Raw genomic sequence first — 26,915 nt, forward strand, 5'->3', positions numbered from 1 at the left:
CATACATCAGTGATTCTGGAAATACTGTAATACTGTAGTAACAGAGAGTGATGAATTAAATAGTCTTTGTCTCTCTTAAAAGCATTCAAGTTTTTAAAAAAGTAAAATGTGGTCTGTCTCAAAGTGAATTGATTGAGAAAACATATGGTCTATGAGAAAACATATGGTCTAACATAAACATCTTGTTGGTTATCTCTTTAAATACCGTTCCGTTTTCACTATTGGCAAATCTTGCCTTATGTATTCTAGCAACAGTGTTTTCTGCTTGGTGGTTTGTTTTGTTGGCCTCTGAGTTTATTTACTTGTATTACATATGTAGTTTATATCTTCTTTAAACACTCTCCTTCCCAGGTAAATTTCAGTTATAGTACTTGACATCCATCTTTTCCCCCTTTCCTAACCCGTATATTCAGCAAACATTTATTTACTGAGTCCTTATTGTCAACAAAATTGTACTGGGTAATTGGGTAGAAAATTCACTTAATTTGATAAATGTCCACACAGTATAGCGAGTCACTACAGTATGGCCCCCATTGTTTTAAGATGTGTTATTTATAACAATGTTTTACACCATTCATATCCTAATGTAATTCTAAAACCCAAAATGCCATTATCAAAGGTAATTTTGTGGTTATCTGCCATTTAAAAGTACCCAGTATTTGTTTGCATTCCATCAATAATGAAAAAAATTCAGTTTGTAATAAACTGATTTATTGTGCAGTGACTGTATTATACTAGGTAATATTAAATTATTAATTTTGTGTCCTCGAACACATATTGGGAAATAATCCCAAAAACAAATTTGTAACTTTGCATTAGATATAAAGAGGACTTTGGGTGCTATAATTAGGTTATTTTGAGGCAGACAGAGTTATTGTCCCAACTGATTTAGTGTGTTCTGTAATTGAGAAAATGGTCACCAAATGACACTTTTAAAAAGTGATTTATGTGTATATTTTATAGGAGACATGTTCTGTGTATAATGAATAAAGAACTTTTTTAAGAGGGAGGGGAGGGAGGAAGGAAGAAATTCAGAGGTTAGACAATATCCTTTATAAATGTAAGTACCACGTTTTACTCTACAACAAACAGGTTTATAACGAGATTCTACTGGATTAGTCACTTACATGTTTATATAAGCTGCTATAGGAGTATTTTTAGTAAAACCTTCCTAATAAATGTGACTGATGTCAATGAACTATAGTACCATGGCATGAAAGGTTTGTTTGGGCCTTGTAAGCCCTTTGGTAACAGAAAATATTTCATATAGATCTTTAACAATATGCTAAAAATCTAAGAAAAGAAAAACAAGCTTTAAGGAAAGAAACTTAGAAAAAACCATTTTCTATTATGTTGTACTCGTCATTTCTATCCAAATGGTTACTCCCATGTTGAGCACAGTTAAGCTCTGAACACCATGGTAGTTCCAACAAGTTTGTACTGGAGTTTCAGATCTTTCAAGTACTACTTGAGTTGTAAAGTTTATAAAGCATTGGCCTTCCACAAGACATGATGAGCGTTAAAATTAATCTGAACATGATACAGTTTTTCCCCAGTAATTCAGAGGTTACTCCACGTTATCATGAAGATTATTATAGGGGGCGCCTGGGTGGTGCAGTCGGTTAAGCGTCCGACTTCAGCCAGGTCACGATCTCGCGGTCCGTGAGTTCGAGCCCCGCGTCGGGCTCTGGGCTGATGGCTCAGAGCCTGGAGCCTGTTTCCGGTTCTGTGTCTCCCTCTCTCTCTGCCCCTCCCCCATTCATGCTCTGTCTCTCTCTGTCCCAAAAATAAATAAACGTTGAAAAAAAAAAATTAAAAAAAAAAAAAAGATTATTATAGAATGCGCACCACAATTAACAGAAAATTCCATATAATGTAATTTTACATCAGTGTTTTTAAGAAACAGCCCAGTTACACAGCTTTTTAATGATTGGCAAACTATGGTACACTTTTTTAAAAATACAACATTTAGAATAAATAGCTTAAAAACTTTTTAACTTTTGTGATCTTTTTTTTAAAGAGTTCTCTGTAAAAAAGGACACTAAAATAAATGGGTGTTGATTAAAAAGATTACAGTATAATTCTTTTATTTTAGTTCCTTCATTCACTGGATGCTAAAGAAATATATTTGGAAATAATGCATAATCTTCCAGATTTTGAACTACTTTCGGCAAATACACTAGAGGTAATATTTCTATTAATAATGATAAATGGTAGTAAATGTTGGTAGCATTTCACATGTTAACATTTTAAAATCAGCATTTGTCTCATTCATCACTAGACAGAAAGTAGCAGTTTCAAAGGATTTCATATACATATCCGTTATTCTATATTAAACTCTAATTGCCGGAGTTGCAACTTCATGGTGAGTGTAGAGTTCAGGAAAACTTAACCAGTCCTGAATGACGTCTTTCAGCAGGAGTGTCAGAAAAGTCAAGATTTTTTATCACAAAGCAGCTGTGGATCTGTTTTGGAATTTTATGTTCTTGCTTATAGAACTATTTATATTGTTCACTGAGAGTTAAGCAGCTTTAGCAATACTCAGTTTGCAGTAGAATCAACTTTTTTTTTTTCTATTTCTTGATCCCAGAGCCTTCCAAGTCGTATCCCTACCAAACTGCTAAGCCTAAAAACAGTTTACTTCCCTACCCCCAAATTTTTAGCTATGTATCATTAAAATTAGATACATTTTTTGGTACAATTGTCTGCTTTAAGATTTTATAACTTAGTGATTTTTATCTTCTTTAATAGAAGATTGATTTACATTGCATTATTGCAAAGAAATACACAATAAAATGGGTCTGAATTTTAGACAGTATTTTGAAGTAATGGGTAGGTGGCTAAAATTTAGGTCAAAGAAATAAAGATTAGAACCCTTAGAATTTCTTGACTCTGACATTATTTTTCACTTTTTCCCCCCTTTTTATCACTTCTAAGGATCGATTGGCTCATCATCGGTGGCTCTTATTTTTTAATTTTGGAAAACATGAAAATTCAAACGATCCTGAGTTGAAGAAACTAAAAACTCTACTTAAAAGTGAACATATTCAAGTAAGGAAAATGTATTCTGCCTAGCCTTCTGCTAGTGTGCTTTCCTACTAATTTAATATATAAAGTTATATTTTAAGGAACGTAAAAATGTTTATTTGAGATTCTAGGTTAAGAAACTCCTAAATGCTTTTGTTCTTCTTTTGTAGTTTTGTTTTTCTGTTAAAAACCAACAGCGATATCTAAAAGCAGTTAACTTTCATTTCTCTTGGATAGTTGGCATGTGATATATCTGTATCAGAAAATTTTTCTGAAATGCATACTATAGAAGAATGTCTTCTCCTTTTTACAATTCTTGTTTCTTGGGGCATCAGAGGGGCTCAGTCGGCTAAGCATCTGACTCTTGATTTCTGCTCAGGTCGTGATCTCATGGTTCAGGAATTCGGGCCCCGTGTCAGGCTCTGCACTAGCACAGAGCCTGCCTAGGATCCTCTCCCTTGCTTTCTGCCCCTCCCCCTCTCATGCACGCATGCACTCTCTCAAAATAAATAAACATTTTTAAAAAATAAAGTAAAATTTGTATTTCTTTAATTTGTAATCATAGTTTAAAAATTAAGATATATAAAGAACAAAATGAATTAAAACAAATATTTAAAAATTACCCATATTCTCACTACTATTAATGGCTCTCCTAAAAAATTTACTGTGTAACCTCTCAGACTTTTTCTACATATGTTGTAGTATGTGGGCATAGGGATATATGTGCACATACATACTTATTGTAATGGCCATTGTGATAGACATACATGTAAATTTATATATGAACTTTTTAAATAAAAATGGATTCACTATTACAGTAGTCCCTCCTTTATCTGCAGGAGATATGTTCTAAGATCCCGAGTGGATGCCTGAAACCACAGAGAGTACCAAACCCTGTGTATATTATGTTTTTTCCTATACATACATACCTATAATAAAGTTTCATTCATAAATTAGGTGCAGTAAGAGATTAACAATAATAATAAAATGGATAATTAAAATAAAAGTTATGTGAATATGGGCTCTCTCAAAATATCTTACTGTACTGTACTCTCGTGAATTGATATGAAACCGTAAAATGCTTACATGACGAAATGAAGTGAGGTGAATAATGTAAGCACCATGGTGTGTTGTTAAGTTACTCCCGACCTGACAGTGCTTTAGAAGAGAATCCTGTGTTCTGGACTACAGTTGGACAAATGGAAACTGAAACGACAGAAAGTAAAACCACTGATAAGTGAGGAACTACTATATTCTCCTTTGTAGAATTTTCCATTTGACGATATCATGTAGTTTCTTAAATGCCTTATAAGGCCCCTTATGCTTTTCTTATTATGCATATGTATATGTATATATGTATATGTGTGTGTATGTGTATATATATATATATATATATATATATATGAATTTAGCCTTTAGGGATGGTGATCAATATATATTATTAAATATATATGATGATAAATATATTTAGATATTTAATCTATGCTAACTAGATGATAAATATCATATTTAAATATATATGATGATACAGATATTTGATGATAAATATAGATGATGAATATAGATATGATAATAAATATCTATATTTATCTTCATATAGATACTATCATCCCTAAAGACTAGGTAGTATTTCACTATATGATTACACCATAATTGTTTAACAGATCCATCTTATGTTTTTTCTATTTTATGTCAAAAATACATACTGTAAAAATGCAGTATGAGGAATTTTCTTAATCAAGATTTTTTTTTTTAATTGTCCTCATTACCAGTGTCCTCCATAATGTTTATATCGTTTTGTATTCTTACTGGCAACATGTAAGTAGCCATTTCTCCACACCTGTGCCAATCATGATAGTATCATTTTTTGTAATCACCATTCTTATAAGCCAAAAGTGATATATTAATAATATTCATTTTCATTTATTTGCTTTCTAGTGAGGTTGAAAAAATCTTTTGTGATTATTAACAAATCATAATTTTTCTATTTTCTCTCTGTCTCTGGCCTGTTTTCTTTCTTCTGAAAGGAGATTTATCTTTTTATTTCTTAGTGGATCCTCTAAAATCTTGCAAATATTTTTTCATGGTTTATCATTTGCCTGTTAGTATTCTTTATGCAATTTTCTTTCACACTGTATGAAATTGTCAACCTTTTTCTTATTTCTGCTTTTGAGGTCTTAAAAAGTTTTCTATCTCTCCCACTCCAAGATTATATAAGTGTCTTCTGCATTATTAGAAGAGTGGATGTCTTAAGCAACTTCATGTTTTCTAGAATATTTTCTCTCAAGTTTTTGAACTCTCTAGGAGGCTTTGTTTTTCCTTCACTAAACTTAGTTTCAGTGTTCAATGTAAATTATTTCTATCTCTTATTTTCATGGCCAGTTAACTTCTGTTTAGAAACTGTTAGAGCAATGGCATTTCTTTATGAATATTTAAAAAATGAATATATAAGATTTTGTTTTCATCAAATTAAATTTCTCCTTTAGGTTGGCAAGTTTGACTGTTCCTCTGCACCAGACATCTGTAGTAATCTCTATGTGTTTCAGCCATGTCTAGCAGTATTTAAAGGACAAGGAACCAAAGAATATGAAATTCATCATGGTAAGAAGGGAAAAATGATAAAAATGTGTATGTATTTTCAAATAATTTTTTATTTGTACTTTCTACCTCTTTAATTATTTTTTAACTGAAATGTAGTTGACACACAGTATTGCATTACTTTCCGGTATACAACAGTGATTCCACAACTATGTACATTATGCTGTGCTCACCACAAGTGTAGTTCTCATCTGTCACTGTATGGTGGTATTAATAATACCTTTGACTATATTCCCTGCTCTGTACTCCATGACTTACTTAATTCCAGAGCTGGAAGTCTAGCCCCCACTCCAATTCACCCATCCCTCCAATTATCTCCCCTCTGGTAATCACCAGTTCTTTGTGTCTATGAGTCTGTTTCTACTTTGTTTTGTTTTTTAGATTCCACAAAAGTAAAATCATATGGTATTTGTCTTCTCAAACTTATTTCACTTAGCATCATTCATTTTAGGTTCATCTGTGTTGTCACAAATGGCAAGATCTCCTTCTTTTTCATCGATTACTAATCATATTCCATTTGTGTGTGTGTTGTCTATGTGTATATACACATCCTCTTACCCATCTATTGATGTACACTTGTGTTGCTTCCATATCTTGGCTATTGTAAATAATGCTGCAATGAGCATGGGGTGCATATATCTTTTCAAATTAGTGTTTTTGTTTTCTCTGGGTAAATAACAGTAGAATTACTGGATTGTATGGCATTTTTATTTCTAATTTTTTGAGGAACCTCTATACTGTTTTCCACCTCTATACTGTTTGCCTACCAGTTCTTTTTTCTCCACATCCTTGCCAACTCTATTTCTTGCTTTTTGGTATTAGTTGTTCTGACAGGTGTAAGGTGATATCTCATCATGGTTTGGATTTGCTTTCTCTGATGATTAATGATGTTGAGCATCATTTCATTGGTTTGTTGTCCATTTATGTATGTGTCTTCTTTGGAAAAATGTCTCTTCAGGTCCTCTGCCCATTTTTAATTGGATTGTGTGTGTGTGTGTGTTTAGAGTTGTAGGAGTTCTTTATATATTCTGGATATTAACCCTTTATTAAGTACGTTATTTGAAAATATCTTCTCCCATTCAGTAGCTTGGCTTTTTTTTTTTTTTTCTTTTTATTCCTTCACTGTGCAAAAGCTTTTTATTTTGGTGTAGTCCTAATAGTTTTTGCTTTTGTTTTTCTTGCATAGTAGACAGGTCTAGAAAAATTGTTGCTAAGGTAATGTTGGAGATTACCACTTATGTTTCCTTCTAGGACTTCCATGGTTTCCGGTTTCCCATTTAGGTCTTTGATCCATTTTGAACTTATTTTTGTGTATGGTACAAGAGAGTGGTTGAGTTTTATTCTTTTGCATGTAGCTGTCCAGTTTTCCCAGCACCACTTACTGAGGAAACTTGTCTTTTCTCCATTGTATATTCTTACCTCCTTTGTCAGAGATTGACCATACAAGCATGGGTTTATTTCTGGGCTCTCTATTCTGTTTCTTTGAACTAAGTGTCTGTTTTTGTGCCAGTATCATACTGCTTTGTTTACTGCAGCTTTGTAGTGTATCTTGAAATGAGGGACCATGTTACCTCTAGCTTTGTTCTTCTTTCTCAAGATTGCTTTGGCTCTTTGGGGTCTTTTGTGGTTCTTTTTACCTTGCTTTGTATAAACGTACTCACTATAAATAACTTTGCTTTTGTTAGTAAACAGGTTTCTTTTGGAGAAAGATATTTTGAATTATATTTAGTTGCTTTATTCTCTTTACTCTTCTTTTTAAAATTATTCACTTTTGGGTGTCTGGGTGTCTCAGTCGGGTAAGCTTCCGACTTCAGCTCAGGCCATGATCTGACAGCTTGTGGGTTCAAGCTCCGTGTCAGACACTGTGCTGACAGCTCAGAGCCTGGAGCCTGCTTCAGATTCTGTCTCTATCTCTCTCTCTGCTCCTCCCCCACTCATGCTCTCTCTCTCTCGCACATGCACATGTGCTCTATCTCTCAAAAATAAACATTAAAAAAATAAAATAATTCACTTTTTTCTGCTATTTTAGTGTTTGAGCAAGAATGCTGGTGACATATCAGGTTAGTGCAGACTTTAAGGGTCTTGTGAACAAAAGTAAACAACACCTATAGTTTTCGTTTCTAGTGTGCCAAATGTAGCATCTCAACTATGGGCATTTTTCAGATTTTTCTTCCACTAAACTACTAAATATTTCTATGACTACTTTATCTCTGTCTGTCTCCTCATTTGGCCTGATTCTTCATGTTTGTTTTTGTGTTTTAGGTAGATCAGTTACATCTGGTCTAGAAGGAGTGGCCTTCTGTAGAGAGTGTCTTGTTGGGCCCAGAAGCCCAATCCCTCCTGGCCACCAGAGCCAGGTATTCAAGGGGGGCGTCCCCTGTGTGGCTGCGTGTGTTGGGCTGAGCCACATTTGCTGTGGGTATGCTGGTGGACTAGGTGAGAGACCCAGCCGTAGCTGCTGTGGTCATACTTATGGGGGGACGGTTAGCTCCTGGCACAGCTGGCTTCAAGACTTAGTTCCTTGCTGGCTGTCAACCAAAAGCCTCAGTTCCTTATCACTTGGATCTCTCTGTAGGGCTGCTCACAGAATGACAGCTGGCTTCTCCCAGAATAATGATCAGAGAGAGATACACAGACGTAACAACAATATCTATTATGTAATGTAATGTCAGACAGGACACACCATCATATCCACCATTTGTTGTACCCTGTTACAACAATGGTGTGAATACATGAGGTAATAGTCACTGAGGACTGCCTTGGAGACTGGCTACCACCAGAGCTAAGTATGGGTTACACTTAGGAGGAACAATCTTCTGAGGTAAGAGAAAGCAATCTCTTTGTCAAGATCTAAAGTGTAAGTAATGGTTGACCAAATGAAGAGTAGCAAGCATGTTCCAAGCACAGGAACCAGCACAAGTTCTCTTAGACTCTGAGATAAGAGAGAGCCTCATCCATTCTTAGAAAGGAGGATTTCAAGATGGAATTTTGAGTGTTTGAAAGGATTGAGACTTGAGGCTGGAGAAGGCCTCAGAGTTCCAAATTCTGTGTATCATCTGTCAGGCAAAGGAATTTGGACTTTATCCTGAGGGCAAAGCAAATGCTCTCAGATTTATGCAGACATATGATTTAACTAGTGTTACATTTTAGGAAAGCAACTGGCCACCTAGAATGGATAGAAGCACAATTAGAGGAAGGGAAGGCAGATAGAAACCTGATACAGTCATTCATCTAAGAGAAGACGGCTGCCTTATCTAAATAATGGTAATGTGGTTGAAGGGACTTGGACCAACCTTTAAATACAAAGTCAGTATTTATAATATAAAGTCAGTATAACTTGACAATTGTTTAGATGTGGGGAAGTAAGAGAAAGAAGCCCAAGTTTCTGACATTCACTTGGCAATTGAGTGACTGTACCATTGAGTGAAGAAGAGAACACTGAGGGGAGGAGTTGATAGGGAGTAGACATCACCAATCTGTAGCTGAATGTAGGCCTAGGCCTCAGGAGAGGAATTTGGGCTGAAAAAGGTAGATGTAAATAATCATCATATCAACGATAGTTGAAGCCTTCAGTGAGAATGAGCTTGTGGAAGAGTGAGTAGAGAGACAAGATCAGGGCCCTAAGGATGATCAAAGATAGAGGAATGTGTAAACCAGTTCAAGAAGCTGCAGCTACAGAGTAAGAAAAAAGCAGGAGAATGTGGTATCATTTATAATTGTATTTAAATAATTGTGAAAATATTTCTTCTGTGCTGTGAATTCTCTGAGGATTGTATCTTTATTCTTGCATGCCCTATGACATTTAAAACAAGGATGACACATAATAGGTATTTGACTTAATATTGCCAATTAAGTGAATAAGTCAAAGGGCACATGGGAAAATGGACGGACCAAGTGCTAATTGAGAAAATCATTATTTGTCAAACCAAAGAGTATATTCTTTAGGCAATAGTAAATCATCAAAGTCCTTTCAGCAAGGAACAGTGTAATCAGACAAATGTTTTTGTAAATTAACTGTGGTAGCAATGAAAAAATGGATTAGTTACGAAAGATAGTACGCAAAGACCAGCTTGGTTATTGTAATAGGCAAGACGGAATTTAGGCACTAGTCTAATTGGTCTTGGTCCATGGTACACCAGCAAAGAAAGAAGGCGAGTATCACTCTGGGAAATCTTAGGCACCTGGTGGATGATTATGCCAATGCCAACATAGGGAAGGTGAGAAAAGGAGCAAGTTTGGGGGGGAATAACTCCGATTTTAATATATTTTAAATGTTTACATGACATCCACGTAAATATCTTCCCTGGGCAGTTGGTAATACAGGTTTTGAATTCGTAAGGGAGGTTGAGTTGGAAGAAACACGTTTAGTAATTAGGCAACAGTAATAGCTCGGGTAAGCATAAAGAACACAAATAGGGGCACCTGGGTGGCCCAGTCGGTTAAGCATCTGACTTCAGCTCAGGTCATGATCTCACAGTTTGTGAGTTCAAGCCTCACGTTGGGCTCTGTGCTGATAGCTCAGACCCTGCTTCGGATTGGGTCTCCCTCTTTCTCTGCCTCTCCCCCACTTGCGTTCTGTCTCTCTCTCTCTCAAATATATATAAACATTAAAAAAAAATTTTTTTTTAAAGAACACAACAAATATTGCAATGAAGTGATTACTCTGCCTTTGAGGATGAAACCTCACCAAAATCAATTTGGTCAATAAGTTTATCTTCCTTTCTTTAATATTTTAAGTCTAAAAACTTTGAAATGTTTCTATGGATAGAAAGGCAGTACGTGAATTTTAATTTTTTTCTTATTCGCTTTCAAAGGAAAGAAGATTCTATACGATATACTTGCCTTTGCCAAAGAAAGTGTTAATTCTCATGTTACCACACTTGGACCTCAAAATTTTCCTGCCAATGACAAGGAACCATGGCTTGTTGATTTTTTTTGCACCAGTAAGTTATTTTTATCTGTCAAATGTCAGTGTTTCAAATTTTCTCTTGTCACAGCAAAAAGACATTTGCTATATAATCTTGAACACTAGAATTGTGTTACTCAATTTTGGGCACTATCACATATTGCTTCTATGAGAGCAGGGTTGTACTTGCCCCTCTAGGGATAAAATACACACACACACACACACACACACACACACACACACGATTTACAACTAAGTATGATTTATCTAGCATATATTGATTGTTGCAGAAATGTGGCTTTTTGTTTCATTTAGCTCAGCACTTATGAATATTTTTTTCTTCCGTAGTGGTGTCCACCATGTCGAGCTTTGTTGCCAGAGTTACGAAAAGCATCAAAGCATCTTTATGGTCAGCTCAAGTTTGGTACACTAGATTGTACGGTTCACGAGGGACTCTGTAACATGGTAAGGCTAAGTATTAAATAGTTATTCTAATCAACATTTTTATAAAATAGTTTTTAAGTTAGACTGACAAAAGCTCTCTTTCAAATGTATATCTACATTTAGAAGAGTAACATTATTTGAACAAATAATTTCAACAAAATATAAAATTATGATTGGATTAAAACATGAGTAGACAACATAATTGAATGTAGACATGGTCTTATTTATCAAACTTGGGAAAATATTGTTTATTTGATAAAATACATGGTCATTCAAGTATTTAAAATCTTTATAATTTTTGATGTAATATCACTTTTGGCAGTCTATAGTTTTATTCTAGGTTTTCTTCATAATTCTCTTCTAAGTGTAGTTAGTAGCTAGAAATTTTAAAAATGAACAAGCTTTTTGAAACTTTTGTATACATAAAAATATATTCTTAGGTTAATTAATATTCATTCTTCATTCCAAGAATAACTAGAAATTATATACCTCATGATGAAAGTATATAATACCACTTATAAAACATACTTGGAACAAGTATATGAAACCTAAATCAAATCAAGCTGTGACATCAGTGTTAAGGAAATCTAATGATAGAGGAACATGTTAAGTGACACCATGGGCATGAACTCTTCAAGTCCCAGCACGTAGAGGATTTTACAGGACAAACACCTAATTTATTGGACAGATGACACTGAAAAGCAGAAGAGATTAAAGAGACTCAAAAGACATATCCTTCAAATGAAGTGTTTAGGTCTTCTTGTTTGGATGCTGCTCAAACCAAGTGCAAAAAAATGAGCAAGCAATAATTGGGGAAATTTGAACACTGACAGGGTATCTGATAATTATCAGGAATTGTTCATTTTTAGATATTAAAATGACAGTGTAGTTGCATTTCAGGGAAAGTCCTTATATTTTAAATAGACTGAAATATGGATGAAATGATAAATCATCTGGAATTTGCTTTAGAATAATCTTGGTGTAGGGGTAGAGTTGGAAGGGAGAATAGATGAAATAAGTGTGGTGAGCAGATGATTGTAGCTACAAGAGTACTTGAGAACTTATTGCTCTCTGATTTTGTGTGCATTTTAAATATTTTATAAGAGGAAACTTTTTTAAAAAGATAGAAGAAGAGAAAAGAGGGAAAGGGAAGGGAAAAGAAAACAATAGGTTTTAAAAACATAGTAGAAGTTAATGTAGGGTGAAATCTTTATGGCATCTGTGTGAGGAGTAATCTCTCAGTCCACACACACAGGTAAAAATTAATGTGAATGATTTTAACTATATTAAATGTTAAAACTATTACCAAAGAAAAAGACACTATGAAGTTAAGACAACAGACTATTTGTAGTACATGTAACTGATAAAGCATTAGTGCCAGAATATTTCAAGGCTACAAATCAATTTTTTTAAATAGACAAAATAAGAAAGTTTGTAGACTTTTTTTTTAGAAAAAGAATTCCAGCATAAAAAATGTTGCATTTCACTAGTCATCAGGAAAGTACAAATTACAGCAATCCATCAAATATACAAAAATTTAGAAATCTGACATTACAAGTATGTTGATAAATTATCCAGTCACACAATGTAATATCATAGAGCATTTAAACTAGGTCTATCTTTACCAGCATGGGTAAGTCTCAAGAATACAATGTAAGGTGACAAAAACAAGTGCATAATAGCTTACAGAGTATGACAGAATTACAGAAAATTTTTAAGTGCTCAAACATTTTACTATACTGCCCAGGGATACATAAACATACCGCAAAGGAGGAACACATCAGTAGAATGGACATATACTTATTTGAGGACATCGATTGCTCCTACTTTCATGAAGGAAAGCAAATAGGATCAAGAAAAAAGACCTTCGGGGCGCCTGGGTGGCGCAGTCGGTTAAGCGTCCGACTTCAGCCAGGTCACGATCTCGCGGTCCGTGGGTTCGAGCCCCGCGTCAGGCTCTGGGCTGATGGCTCGGAGCCTGGAGCCTGTTTCCGATTCTGTGTCTCCCTCTCTCTCTGCCCCTCCCCCGTTCATGCTCTGTCTCTCTCTGTCCCAAAAATAAATAAACATTGAAAAAAAAAAATTAAAAAAAAAAAAAATTTAAAAAAAAAAAGAAAAAAGACCTTCTAGTAATACCAGTGTGATAAAGAAGTTAATCTTCCTTAAATATAGGGAAGGGGATGTGTGGGTATTTGTTAGATGATTTCTCTCTTCATTCTGTTTGAAATTTAACTGAACTATGTTTAAACAATAAGGCCTTTGGTTTTGAATGTCTTATATGTGACTTTGAAAAGATGCTAAGCAAGATACAAACTTAATGTGATAAACAATAATTATCTTAATTTGAATTCTTCTAGTTTTTCTTTTTATCTAAACTATTAAATATTCTTTAGATAATTGAGTAAAATGTAAGGATTTAAAACTGTGGTGTCAAATTCACCTGCAGTAGAGGCCAGGGGTCATTACTCACTAATGAGTAATTAGTTGTTGTGGAGAATAGACTAGAAACTACATGTTTAAGTGCTAAAAAGATTCCCAACACATGCTAATCAATCACTAAGTAGATTAACAAAACAACAATTATATCTGAGTTATTTGAATTTACACTCATTTTACAAATTTTGATAAATATTTCCATTGTTTTTCCTAAAATTATTTTTTAATCCTAGTCAATTTCAGAAAATTCCAATTTTCTACTGAGTGCTTATCAACTTTAAGGATGCAAAGTTTAGCTATAGTAAATTCACAAGATAGACTTGTTAACTTTTAGAAAAGTTAAGGGGCGCCTGGGTGGCGCAGTCGGTTAAGCGTCCGACTTCAGCCAGGTCACGATCTCGCGGTCCGTGGGTTCGAGCCCCGCGTCAGGCTCTGGGCTGATGGCTCAGAGCCTGGAGCCTGTTTCCGATTCTGTGTCTCTCTCTCTCTCTCGGCCCCTCCCCCGTTCATACTCTGTCTCTCTCTGTCCCAAAAATAAATAAAAAACGTTGAAAAAAAAATTTTTTAAAAAAATAAAAAAAGAAAAAAAAGAAAAGTTAAAACTTCGAAGAAATGCTTCCTGGGCCAGTGTTGATGTTACTCTGAGGAGGAACTTACAGTATTTTGTACTATAAAAACTACCTTGAATGATGAATAAAAGATGACCATATTCTTAGGAAATGAGTCACAATTCCTTAAAATATGGTTGTATACACATTATATCCTTGCTCCTTTGCTTCCTTTATTTTCTTCTAGACAAATTGGAATATTATGGTTTCAAAAAGACTCAAGCCAGAGATTAGCCTGCTCTTTACAGCCTTATCCTCTTGGTTCAGGAGTCAAAAGGGCCCACACTCATAATTAGCCTTGCTCACTTTTCAGTGTTTCATTGCCCGTGGATTCTGTGGCTGATGGAGTAGCTATAAAAAGGGTAATTTATCAGTGCAACTGTAAATCCATTTTCTTTGCCAAATTTGGCCAGGCTAAAATTTTGCAATAACCCAGCAATTTAGCAATGGACTTTTTAAATGTTGTTACTTAAAAGCAAGCTGGTTATGAATTTGAAACCAATAGGTAAAATGCATAAAATCTTTCATTTGTATTCTCATTCCTAACAGTATAACATTCAGGCTTATCCAACAACAGTGGTATTCAACCAGTCCAACGTTCATGAATATGAAGGACATCACTCTGCTGAACAGATCTTGGAATTCATAGAGGTATTTTAAATTAATTTAATTTATAGTATTGTCAATTGTAGAGGTAATTTAAATCATTATTTTGAAACAGCGAGCAAGTGAGGGAGGGGCAGAGAAGAAGAGAAAGAATCCCAAGCAGGCCCCATGCTGTCATGGCAGAGCCTGATGCAGGGCTTGATCTCTTGAACCATGAGGTCATGACCTGGGCCAAGATCAAGAGTTGGACATTTAACCAACTGAGCCACCCAGGGGCCCCTAAATTTTTTTAAAATAGTTTTTCATTTTGTGCTGTATTATTTATTATTATTTCCCCAGTGAAGCTAACTAACACTTTTGTTAATATTACCCCATCATTGTAGACTAAAGCTTTGTTAAAACAGTATTTGGAGCAAGTGAGCTGTTAGGGAAGTTGTGCAGTATCTCCATTCAGACTGTCAGGAAAATAGAATAGTAGGCTTTTCAGTAATAATTAGAGGGTTATTTCCAAACCACTCATTGGTTCTAGAATAGAACTATATGGCCTTTGTAGACATCTAGGCACCTCTAAGCTTTTTGTCCCATCTCCTATCACCTTAAATACAGTTGCCTCTTTTCCCTACCTAAGATGATTTTAATGGTACATAATAGTAAGAAAATATACCTTGATTTCAGAAGATTAATGGGCAAAGTCTAAATTAATTAGGAATCACTTGTCCTTTTTAAAATAATTCACTTTAGATTGTATTTTAAATATAAATAAGTATATTTTGATTCTTCAGAAACAGGAATTTTGGGGGGCTTCTGTGTGTCTCAGTTGGTTGAGCATCCGACTCTTGATCTCAGCTCAGGTCATGATCCCAGGGTTGTGGGATCGGGCCCCGTGTTGGTCTCCACGCTGAGCATAGAGACTTCTTAGGATTCTGGCTCTCCCTCTGCCCCTCTCCCCAACTTGTGCTCTCTCTAAAATTAAAAACAGAAACAAAAATAAACCAGGAACTTTTCTAAGTGATAACAGTTTGCCAAGAATGTATCAATACCTTTTTATATCAGTTATAATGAAAGTTAAATTCTCTTTAGGATCTTATGAATCCTTCAGTGATCTCCCTGACACCCACCACTTTCAGTGAACTAGTTAAACAAAGAAAACATGATGAAGTCTGGATGGTTGATTTCTACTCTCCATGGTGTCATCCATGTCAAGTTCTAATGCCAGAGTGGAAAAGAATGGCCCGGGTATAGTACAGTAGTTTATTTAAATCTTAACATTTACCATTAATGTGTATTTAACAGAATTGTTTTAAAACGGAGATGAACTCACCTCTAGATTATCACTCCCAATAGCTTTAATTACACCACTTATATTTCAACTGTTTCTGTCTGATAGGTGAATGGTATAGAATAATCTACCCTTACTTTTTCCTGTGTCACTTGTTTGGTATGTATCTGACCAAATTTCTGCCAAAGTCAACCCAAAGATCCCTTTATTTTCTATTAAAATTTTTCTACTCCTTTATTTTTAGAGCTTAACAATACAGTTTCTTCACAATATTGTGGGACTTAAAAAATAGCTTTGATCAGTAAAACATTTGGAATTTTAAGATTTCCTACAAATAGACATAGTGTTATAAATCATGAAAGATTGAGGAAAAGTTATTTCAATATGAGAATGGAAAATGAAATCAACTTTTATATTTCTAAGAAAAAATGAACAAACGGAAGAGTTAAAAGTGATTTCTAGTATTTAACATTTAAGATAATACAATTTTGTGCTCTTCTCAGTAAAATTTTTAAATTCAGGCATGAGTCAGTGTGCTGCAATGCATGTCTCTATTTGAAAAATAACTCTTTGAAATACCATTGCAGAGGTCTTCATTAGCTCCTGGTTTCTAACACTTAAGTTTTAGAAATACTTCATTTCCCCCCATAAGGTACAAAATCTGTTATTTAATCTGCAGTAATTGTAGTAAGGTCTTAACTGCAACATTACATTTTCAGTTCATTACTATATATATTCTGTTATGTTTTAAACCCTTACCCATTTTTATTTGGTGAAAATCACTGGTAAATAATATAAGAACCATCTCAAAATGATGATTTTTCTATTGTAAACATAGTTATGGAGGTAGTTTTATTGTAATCACTTTGATCTATTTTATCTCTCCTTTTTCTCTTTTATAGACATTAACTGGACTGATCAATGTAGGCAGTATAGACTGCCAACAGTATCATTCTTTTTGTGCCCAAGAAAATGTTCGGAGATACCCTGAGATAAGATTTTTTCCCCAAAAATCAAATAAAGCTTTTCAGTATCAGTAAGTGTTGCCTAAAATTTAAAGACATTTATTATAACCACTTATTTAGACAGTTAAAATTTAAAAGTTATCTTAGAGGCTTCGCCAGAAGAGCATGTAACCCTTGATCTTGGGGTCATGACTTCAAGCCCCATGTTGGGTGTAGAGATAAATAACTTTTTTTTTTAAAGCTTATTTATTTGTTTATCTTAACTAAATAAAAGTTAACCCAACAAACATTTTTGGGGAGTCCACCATGTTTTAAGATAGTGTGCTAAGGAGAACCTCAGAAGATGAAAAAAAAAAGAATTGAACAATCCCAATGTTCATGAAGCTGGCACTCCAGTATAGAGGAAGATAAAGAGAGGAAGCACTAACATTTATTAAGTCAGTGTTTGGTTTCAGGTACTGTACTTGATCCTTTGCTCACATTATTTCCACTGGTCCTCACATATACCCTGAGAAATAAGAATTACTACCCTTTCCTATTATTACAGATGAGTAAACTGATCCACAGACCTTCATTAACTTTCCCAAGTCACACTGCTGCTTGGGGTTTCAGCCCAGGTCTGTGTCAGTGCCCATACTTGTTTCTACAACACCACATGGTATTTGAGGTAGACAACTCTAGTGCAAGGCAGAATATAAGGAATATTCTTTGAAAAGTAAAAACAGACCATGAATTTCAAAGAAGGAAAGGATCACAACTATGAGAGGAAATCACGAAAGGCTGCATTTATGAGGTGGCTTTTGACATGGGTCTTAAAAAGTACGTAGGAATTTGATAGACATAATAACCAGAGTAAATGTTCAGAAACTGAAGTCTCAGACATTTTGAGTTTCACCATTCCCGTGCTCCTATAGGAGATGTCCAGCAGGCAGCTAAACATTTAGGACTACCTGGAGCACAAAAAAACATCAAGACTAGAGAAAAATGTATTTGAGAAGCCATGTAAGCAGCGTTTGTAGCTAGGTGTAACTGAGAAGAGAGATGCTAAGTAGTCAAACTTTTAAACTGCTGCAATGAGATTGTTTTCTGAACATATCCAATAATAGAAAATAGTATTTACAACTTTCATATTTGCTCTTCTTTCAGTAGTTACAATGGTTGGAATAGAGATGCTTATTCCCTGAGGATTTGGGGTCTAGGGTGAGTAATTAAAAATATGCATCATTGCATAAAATAGATTCAGTGCTATTTACCTTCGTCTTATGTCTGCAGTTAAATTTACTGTAAGTTTTTTTAAGGCTCTCACATTTTAAACTACTTAGTAAAGAATTATAATTTACCAAGATAGGGTTGTGCTTTATAGTCATTCTTTGAAGTCAGTTTTAACTTAGAAACTTTTGCTATATTTTAGATGTTTTCCTTGGTTTCATATAATGAAAAGTAATTTTGATCCCTTGCCACAGATTTTTACCTCAAGCATCCATAGATCTAACGCCTCAGACTTTCAATGAAAAAGTTATACAAGGGAAAAATCACTGGGTGGTTGATTTCTATGCTCCTTGGTGTGGACCTTGCCAAAATTTTGCTCCAGAGTTTGAGCTTTTGGCTAGGGTAAGTCTTGTCTATCTATATAAGTAAGTTGTAGTTACATGCATGTTTTAAAAATTAGATTATTTAAAAATTAGATAAAATAATTAGGTAAAGGTATATATGATTCTTTTTTTCTAAGAAGTTTCCTGTGAATTTTTTAAAAATCCCATTTCATTTCTATGAGTATCATCTTTGTGGTAGATTTCTTCCTTCTTTATTAATACTTTTGGCTAACATCTCTATCTTGATGGATGACATCATCTAACCATTAGAGACAACTCATTTCTCTTGCTTATTCCCTATTTCCTTCTTCCACCATTACTCTGCTGCCCACCAGCCCATCACTAGATCCGGTCCTGCCTCTTAAGTGCCTTTCAAATCTGTCATCTCCTCGTCATGTCCTCTGCTAGCCTTTCTCTTCAAGCCCTCTTCATCTCTTCCAGACTTCTCATGTGTGCCTTTTAACAAGTCTCACATTGCCAGTCTGCCTTATTCAGTTCTGCCCTGCTGATCTTTCTAAAATACTGCCTTCTCTGGCTTCCTGTTAGCCAAGTTTCTTGACTTACAACCTTGATTGCAGGTCTCTGGTGGGACCCTTCCTACATCTTCAGCTTTATCTTTGTCACCACCCCACACCTCACAGTTCAGACACAGCAAAATACTCCAGGTTTGCTGAGCAGATACTGTTCCCTCTCTCTAAAATGCCTTTTCGTTAGTAGTCATCTGGATCTTTCTCTCCTTATCCTACAAAATCCAGCTACATTGGCACTTCTGTATTCTCTGTCCTTCTCAGTGTCACTTTGATGTCTTGTACTCCATTTGGTGTACTTACACAGTGAATAAATATTTAGATATCTATCTCCTCCATAAGACTGGAGCTTCTTGAGGGCAAGGTACAGGTCTTATCTGAGTCTAACTCAGGAAATGCTTATAAAATTTAACTGAATGCATAAACAGAATACAGTCTAATTTTTTCTTGTTTCTGTCCCCATCATCCTGTTAATGACCTAATCCAGATTGTTTGCATTCTTGCTTCAGGGAGCTTTGCCTGGGCTACAAAACACTCACTTATAATGAGAAAGCTCCAGTTTCACCAGTCTGAAGCAAAGGCTGACAATCCTAACCCATCAGGATTTTTTAGCAAAGGGACTTAAAAGCTCCTAGGTGTCATGAAAGATTATTTGTTATTGGATCATCCTTCAAATAAGTTCTTCATCTTTCCTGCTTAATTGATTTTCTTTTCCTCTTGTGCTTCCTTTTTCTCCAGTAATTCTAACAAAATGTTTTCATTCCCTTGTATACTGAAAAACTTAGCTTAGTTATATATTTTATAACACACCTATATCTTGGATATGCCAGAAAGTTATTAAATATGAAAAAGATCATTCAACAAATCCTAAGCACTAGGTGAGAAGCATTACGGTAAGTACTAGAGCTATAGAAATTGAAAGACAAAAGTTACATGTCTGAGGTTTTATTCTAGTGGGAAGATAACATGCAAATAAATACATTTAATACAGCAGGATCATTGCTCTAGTGAAATGAGAGGGGAGCAAGGACATGGGAGGAAGAAAGAATCTTGCCAGGAAAAGACAAAAGGCTCCACCAAAAACTTGGGATTTGAGATGAGAATTACAACATGACCAGGAGTCTGGCACATGACCAGGAGTTTGGCTAGAGAGGACAGTATTTGCAGAGATGCAGGGATGCAAGAGAGTGGTGCATGTTCGGTCAACTTCACTGTTGGTCCAGACTACCAGAGTGTAAAGACAGAAGGGGAATGGCAAAAATTCAGGCTTAGTAAATAATTGAGGAGGAGAAGGTTTGGTCCTCTTTCTTTGTGATTTCATATTGTTCAGAATAAGTTCTGTATAAGCACTAGGGAAAAACTATTGGATATGGTAGGATCCATTTTACATTTTAGAAAGAGCACTTTGGATGGAACTGTACACAGGCCAGCAAGGCCAGAGAACGATATGAGAGCACCAGAAACAATATGGTGTTCCTTTATAAGCATTTGAAGATACAAGTCAACTAATGTTAAAGATAAACATTTTGTAAATTTCTCTGACCTTCAGTATAAGTGTGTTTCTGCATGCAGCTTTGCTGCTGCCCTAACCCCTCTTGAGTAAGCCGGCATTGGCCACAAAACTAGAGGCAGCAAAGGTATTTTAATTGTCCTGAAGTGAGAGATGTTATCTGAACCGGGATGAAGGTAATGGTGATAGAAAGAATGGGACAAATGTAAAAGAGATAAAAGAATAGGACTTAATGTCCAATTAATTATGGTAAGTGTGACAGAGAAAGAAGTCTAAGATGGCCCTAGTTCCTGGCTTGAATGAGGGAATAGTAGGACAGAAGGAAGAGTAGGTAAAGGGAAAGGACCTGTGTTAGAAATCATCTGTGCAGGATGCTTGTTTAGTTGAACCAGGCCAGTACATAGGTGAGTGTGAAATCAGGGGAGGTTGGGCTGAGCAGCACATCTCGGCACATTTATATATAAAATCTCCCTTGGGAGATTGCTCACAGTGAAAAAAGTGTTCACCATAGATGCAACTGTGATTAAATACTATAATTTGAGAGGCAGGTGTAGAAAGAGGTCCCCATGCGAGAAATGAGATAGTACAGCCTGAGGAGTAAGAAAGCCAAGAGAGAATAGTGATAGATGCCAAGAAAGAAAAAAGAAAGGCATGTTTAGCGATGTCAGTTACCCATTAAGACTGAAAAGTGTCCATTCAGTTTGGTCAAGTAGTCACTGCAGAACTTACAGCAGTTTCAGTGGAGGGAGCAGTAAAAACAGAAGCTAGACTAAAATCTGTTGATAAATGAGATGATGAGGGAGGAAAAGCAATGAAAGACTAACCTCAAAAAGAGAAGCAAGGAGGTAGCTAGAGGAACCAGTACAATTAAGAAAAGAATCCTGTTTTGACCACATGCACATACCCCAAAGAGCATGTAAGACACCTGACAGAGAGGAACTGGAGAATGTAGGTGTCGACGGCCTTCTGCAAAATGAAGAGTGTTACCTCAGCAGGTGAGACCAGAGAATGGGAGAAGGCGTTTGAGGACAGAATCGGGAGTTTGTGGTATGATGGACAAGGTATGGGGACCAGGAAGGAGTTTTTCTTGATAAGAGCCACTAAAAAATTTGGAAGCAATCTTATTATTATGGAAAGGATTAAAACTTACGTTTTTGAAATAAGTCTTTATTATTACAAAGATGTGAAAATTTTAGTATCATGTTGCCTTGTGGTTGCCAAAATAGTTTATGCCACAGTGAATGGCAAACCCCACTTCTCTCTTTTCAGATGATTAAAGGAAAAGTGAAAGCTGGAAAAGTAGACTGTCAGGCTTATGCTCAAACATGCCAGAAAGCTGGTATCAGAGCCTATCCAACTGTTAAATTTTATCCCTACGAAAAAGCAAAGGTATGTATTTGGCGTTCCCGTATGTGCCTTTCTTTTAGCAGACCCAGTTGAAAAGGTTTGTTACTAGTGTGAAGGTTTTCATTAGCTTCTCCTCCCTTTGTCATGTTTTATTTTATTGCATATTACTGAAGCTTCTTTTCACATATACATCAAGTGATTTTCAAAGGTTTTTCTGTCTCAAAGTTGATATGATCCACTCCTTAAAATTTTTATACTAGTGAATTACAGAAACTACTAAAGACACATAGCAGGATACTAGAGTAGTTTTTTCTGAGTGGAGAAGTCAACATAATTATATTCTGTGAAGTTCTATATTTTCTACTTTTATACAATTAACATATTACCTTTATTATTATTTTTTCCAGGAAAGGAAAAAATTAAAAGAATACTATCATACTTTTGAAGTAATACCTGAACATTTGTCTTGAGGAATATTTATTAGTGGTTTAGACTGCAAAATAAAAGTTGGGTCCATGGCTTGATCACAACTCCCTTCTTTGGGCCACTGACAATATGCTTTTTTTTTTTTTTCCCCCAAAAAGAAAATTAGACATTTACCAATGGATCTTAAAACTCAGGCGATAACCTCTACTATCATTTATATAAATGCATATATCTTTCAACCACTGTAATTGCTAACTGAAAATACTCAGGACTTTTGCTATCTTCCTGAGTAAAAGAATGATATTTTTGACAATAGAATTGTAATTAAATAAATAAGGATTTGCCATGTATTCATGTTTTATGGTAAAACATTTCAAATAAATATATTTTTTGAGAAGGAATATCAGCTTAACATGTCAGGTTATTGGAAATTATATTTTAAAATAGAGTTAAAGAAATTAGATGGATTTTAGAATTGTCAACTAGATGTTTCAATGAAGGACTTTGATTGGTCCAAGAGGCTAATTCTGTCTTAAGAACAGCCTAGGGTAAACATCTCAGTGAGAGTAAAGGAGCTTATATCAGGATCTGAATTCACTTCATCCCTTTGGAATCACTAGCTCTGCTTTCTAATTCTCAGAATAGCTGAGAAATGGGTAGCATAAGTAGGGGTCTCAGGTAGAATGATGTAAGCAAAGTATCAATATAATGAGCAGTCACAGCTTCTATCTGGCCATAGAAGGAGCTCTTTGAAAAGATGATGTTACCATGTGTCTAGAGGAGCCCCGAGGACATTAGACACCAAGATATCCCTGTACAAACCAAGACAGGTGGCATCCAGAAGACCAGACCAGATTTGAAAACCAAAGCAGAATAATGATTGCAGTTAACAGCAGTACAAACCAGGTGGGCAGGTACACACAAAAGCAAGATCTTAACAGATAGTGTGGAGTTCCCACTAGGAAGCAGGAAGCAAATGACTCCAGATCCAAAGTAAAGCTTGATATATTGACCTGCCCCCTTCACTGCTTTTCAGCCACCTTCCTACTGTGGGCAGATGAAAACCAGGAGATACACATTACTTTCTAGTGTTGTAGTTGGTCAGGATTTTAACTGTGCCAATGACATATGTATAAGATTAGAATGATTTGAGTCCTCTGGGGGATGGCTTTTCTTTATATTTTAGTTGTTTTGAATTAGATTAGATTAGTTAGAGCTGGCAATGCATTTTTTCCAAGGAAATACTTTAAATGTGTTCATAACAGTATCATATTTAAGTAAATTATGAGTTAACTGCTTTGTAGCATTATTTCCTTGAAGAAGTTTGAGTTTTAAACATTTAGAACTTTAAGGAATAATCAAGTTTCTTAGATGCAAATGTCATGTTTTGATTAGACACCTAAAAGATTATAAGAAGAATGTTTTTTATTTTAGAGAAACATTTGGGGAGAGCAAATAGATACCAGAGATGCAAAAGAGATTGCTACCTTAATATATGAAAAATTGAAAAATCTTCAAAATCATGGAAAGAGAGATAAGGTAAGGACTAAATCTAGAGCTGACTTCAGCCAGCTTTATACTGTACCTTATATTTATCAATAAACAGGTACAATGGAAGCTTCAAAAAATAGTAAAGTTGAAGTTTCTTAATTCAAAAATAGGACAATCAGAATGTAACCTCTGTATATTGAAAAGTGCAGAAATTTGCACAAGTACAACCATTTAAAACATAGTGAACTATAGCCATAAATTATTTAGATTTTGTTAAAATGTAAATAAAGTATTGACTTGTTAGGAATAAATACACTGGAGCCTCGTGACATACTTTGCATAGCAGATTTTCTTTTGGTATAGTCAGGATGTATCAGAACCCATACTCATTTCAGCCCCTCCTAGAATTTTATCAGTCAAACAGTGCAACCTCTGCTATTCTTTGGAAGAAGTGTTCATTTTTTCTTTTTTAAGTCATTGTCATTCTAGGACATACAAACAGACCAAAGAGTCCGTGAATGCTGGAATGCTTTCTGAGTGGAACTTAATAAAATCACATAGAAGTTTCTTGGATTGTTTCCCTATAAGGTGAAAGAACAACAAAAGAACCAGCGCATATTCTGGAGAGGGCTAGAGATGTCTGGCTTTATAGAACCATATTAGAACTGCACACTCCAGTATAAAAAGCCTTACATCCTATATCAAGGGTTACATTTTATCCAAATCTAAAAGATAGGAAAGAGATGGTTACAATTATTTCCTTGGGTTTAGGGAACAAAAATGTTTTTCTGGTGTTTTGATTTATTTTCACTTCCTCAAGAGGTTTTAAAGTGTGACTTTTATCTTAAGTTAAACATTTGAGGGGCACCTGGGTGGCTCAGTCGGTTGAGCGTCCAGCTTTGGCTCAGGTCATGATTTCACAGTCTGAGTTCGAGCCCCGCGTCAGGCTCTGTGCTGACAGCTCAGAACCTGGAGCCTGCTTCAGATTCTGTGTCCCCCTCTTTTTCTGCCCCTCCCCCACTCATGCTCTGTCTCTCTGTCTCAGAAATAAATAAACATTAAAAAAATTTAAAAAACAAAAAAAAAGCATTTGAAACAAAATGTTATTAGTCATAGCCAGAATATCAGAATTGAAATTCAGTTTAGAAAGGTACCAAAATATGACTGTAAAACTGTAATTGATAGTATCTGCATGAGCAGGTAAGAACTAAGAGATATCCCTTTTCCTTTCCATTGTTACATTTAGGCAAGGTATATTTCATGTGGTGATCCATTAAATAGTTATTTTTTAAAAGATAAAGTACTATAAACTAACCAACATTTTAATGTAAATTCATACTTTTTTCTTTCAATCACTTTTACATTATTGTAGGATGAACTTTAATGATGATGAAGATGAAGAAAAAAGAGAAAAGGAATTCTAACAAATGACATCAAGAAGACCTCTTTAGGACGTTGCTGCATTCTGGGTCGGAATAAATGAACATTGGAATTGTAATTGCACTGTCTGAATTCTGTACAACATTGGTATAAATGAAAGGTCTGCAAGCTTTTTCTGTAAAAGGCCAGATCGTAAATATTTTAAGTTTTGTAGACCATGTACAGTTGTCACATATTCCTTTGTTTGCTTTGTTTACAACCCTTTAAAAAGTTAAAAATTGTTCTTAGCTCAGGGCCATGCACAAACAGGCCAGGCCACATTCAGTCCATGGGCCATAGATTGCTGACCCCTGGAAATGATACTAAAACTGGCTGGCTCAAACAGCAGCCTGCTCTGTCATGTACATATATGTCTGGGATCCATTCCCTCAAGTTTTGTGGCTGGCCTGAAAAGAAAAACTTGGCATTTAGTTACCTGTTTTAAAGATTGTGTGAAATGGATTCTGACCATAGTTTCTTTAAAAAAAAAACACATGATGTGGCAAGCAGATACCCTATTTTCATGCTGTATTATAGTGAAGAGATTTTCTTTTTTCTTTCTAAAGGTTGAAGAACTGATTTTAATTTTTCACAATTGAGAAAAAATTTTTAACAATAAATCCAATAGATTTCTACAGCATCTAGAAATACCCGAGGAAAACAATATTTATAGCTATTAACTGGGCACTGTAGAGTATCCCAAATATATCAGTATTTAGAGTTCTATATTTTAAAGATCTATGTTCATTTATTTTCTGAATTGCTTTCATAAATGTTTTCCCTGTGATAGCAGTTGACTTTTGAAGCATTGTTCTAATATTTATGGTTTTGCCTTTTGGACTTTGTTTTGATGTAGATCCTCTATTTGCCTTCCCCATAGTTGAGGTTTTTCACTCTTGTCTGATTTGTTACTCAGATACAAAAAGTGTGCAGGCTTGTTTCACTATGACTCATGATGACATTGTGGTTATTCCAATTGTTAGTTTGCTGCTGGAGGCTGCTGTTTCCAGATAAATATTGTCATAACTGAACTTATTTTTTTAAGAAAATCAATTATATAAATCTAAGGATGGGATCTTTTAATTTCTCGGTTGTTCAGACTAAAAGAATCCAAGAAGTTTTTGCTCGCATTTTCACAAAACATTGTCAGTAAAGTGCAGTAATTTAGTTACAGTTGAGAGTTTATGGAATGGTAAAAATTCTGATCAAAAGAGGTCAGTGAATTAAACAACAACAGTTTTCTCAAACTTACTAGGATTCTACTTTATTATATTGGAAGTGTTTTATTTTTTTTAATGTTACTTTATCTCCTTCCCCAATATTTCCTCATAATTTTATCACTGTAATTTCTACAAAAACAGATTTTATTTTCAAATCTAACCCAATCCCTCATATTCTCTCCTACTTTGCTTCAGTTGTATCCTTGGAGTCCTAACCTTGGATTCCACATCATATACGTGGGCAGTTTCAGAACACCCACCACTTCTAACCTTAATTCAACCTTTCTGAATTATGATCAGTAATGGCAAGTGTCTTTCACTTATTAAATTTTCACTGCCTAGAAATCTTTCAAAATTGGCTTGCTTCTATAAGAATGTCAAAATCGAAGACCTAAAGAAGTCTTGGTAAATATTTATTGAATTAATGTACCAATTATTTGAATACCACTGTGCTGGACAGTGAAGCATATGTAGAAGGAATCCAAGGGATGGTCCCTGTCTCCCGTGTGTCTAT

At 35.1% G+C, this 26,915-nt stretch overlaps 1 protein-coding gene across 1 annotated transcript in view; it reads left to right on the forward strand.

Annotated features, from left to right (window-relative positions):
* Nucleotides 1-26,432, forward strand: part of DNAJC10 (DnaJ heat shock protein family (Hsp40) member C10) — a 53,501-nt gene extending 27,069 nt beyond the window's left edge. The window contains exons 11-23 of the mRNA XM_030325057.1: nucleotides 2,096-2,185; nucleotides 2,938-3,051; nucleotides 5,514-5,628; nucleotides 10,440-10,585; nucleotides 10,880-10,996; nucleotides 14,569-14,670; nucleotides 15,706-15,861; nucleotides 16,807-16,940; nucleotides 18,016-18,069; nucleotides 18,333-18,480; nucleotides 21,768-21,887; nucleotides 23,706-23,810; nucleotides 25,135-26,432. Coding sequence (XP_030180917.1) covers nucleotides 2,096-2,185; nucleotides 2,938-3,051; nucleotides 5,514-5,628; nucleotides 10,440-10,585; nucleotides 10,880-10,996; nucleotides 14,569-14,670; nucleotides 15,706-15,861; nucleotides 16,807-16,940; nucleotides 18,016-18,069; nucleotides 18,333-18,480; nucleotides 21,768-21,887; nucleotides 23,706-23,810; nucleotides 25,135-25,146 — 1,413 coding nt within the window. The 3' untranslated portion in view covers nucleotides 25,147-26,432. The remainder of the gene's footprint in view (nucleotides 1-2,095; nucleotides 2,186-2,937; nucleotides 3,052-5,513; nucleotides 5,629-10,439; nucleotides 10,586-10,879; nucleotides 10,997-14,568; nucleotides 14,671-15,705; nucleotides 15,862-16,806; nucleotides 16,941-18,015; nucleotides 18,070-18,332; nucleotides 18,481-21,767; nucleotides 21,888-23,705; nucleotides 23,811-25,134) is intronic.
* Nucleotides 26,433-26,915: the final 483 nt, after the last annotated feature.

This window comes from Lynx canadensis, chromosome C1 (assembly GCF_007474595.2).
Source record: "Lynx canadensis isolate LIC74 chromosome C1, mLynCan4.pri.v2, whole genome shotgun sequence".
Taxonomy (NCBI): domain Eukaryota; kingdom Metazoa; phylum Chordata; class Mammalia; order Carnivora; family Felidae; genus Lynx; species Lynx canadensis.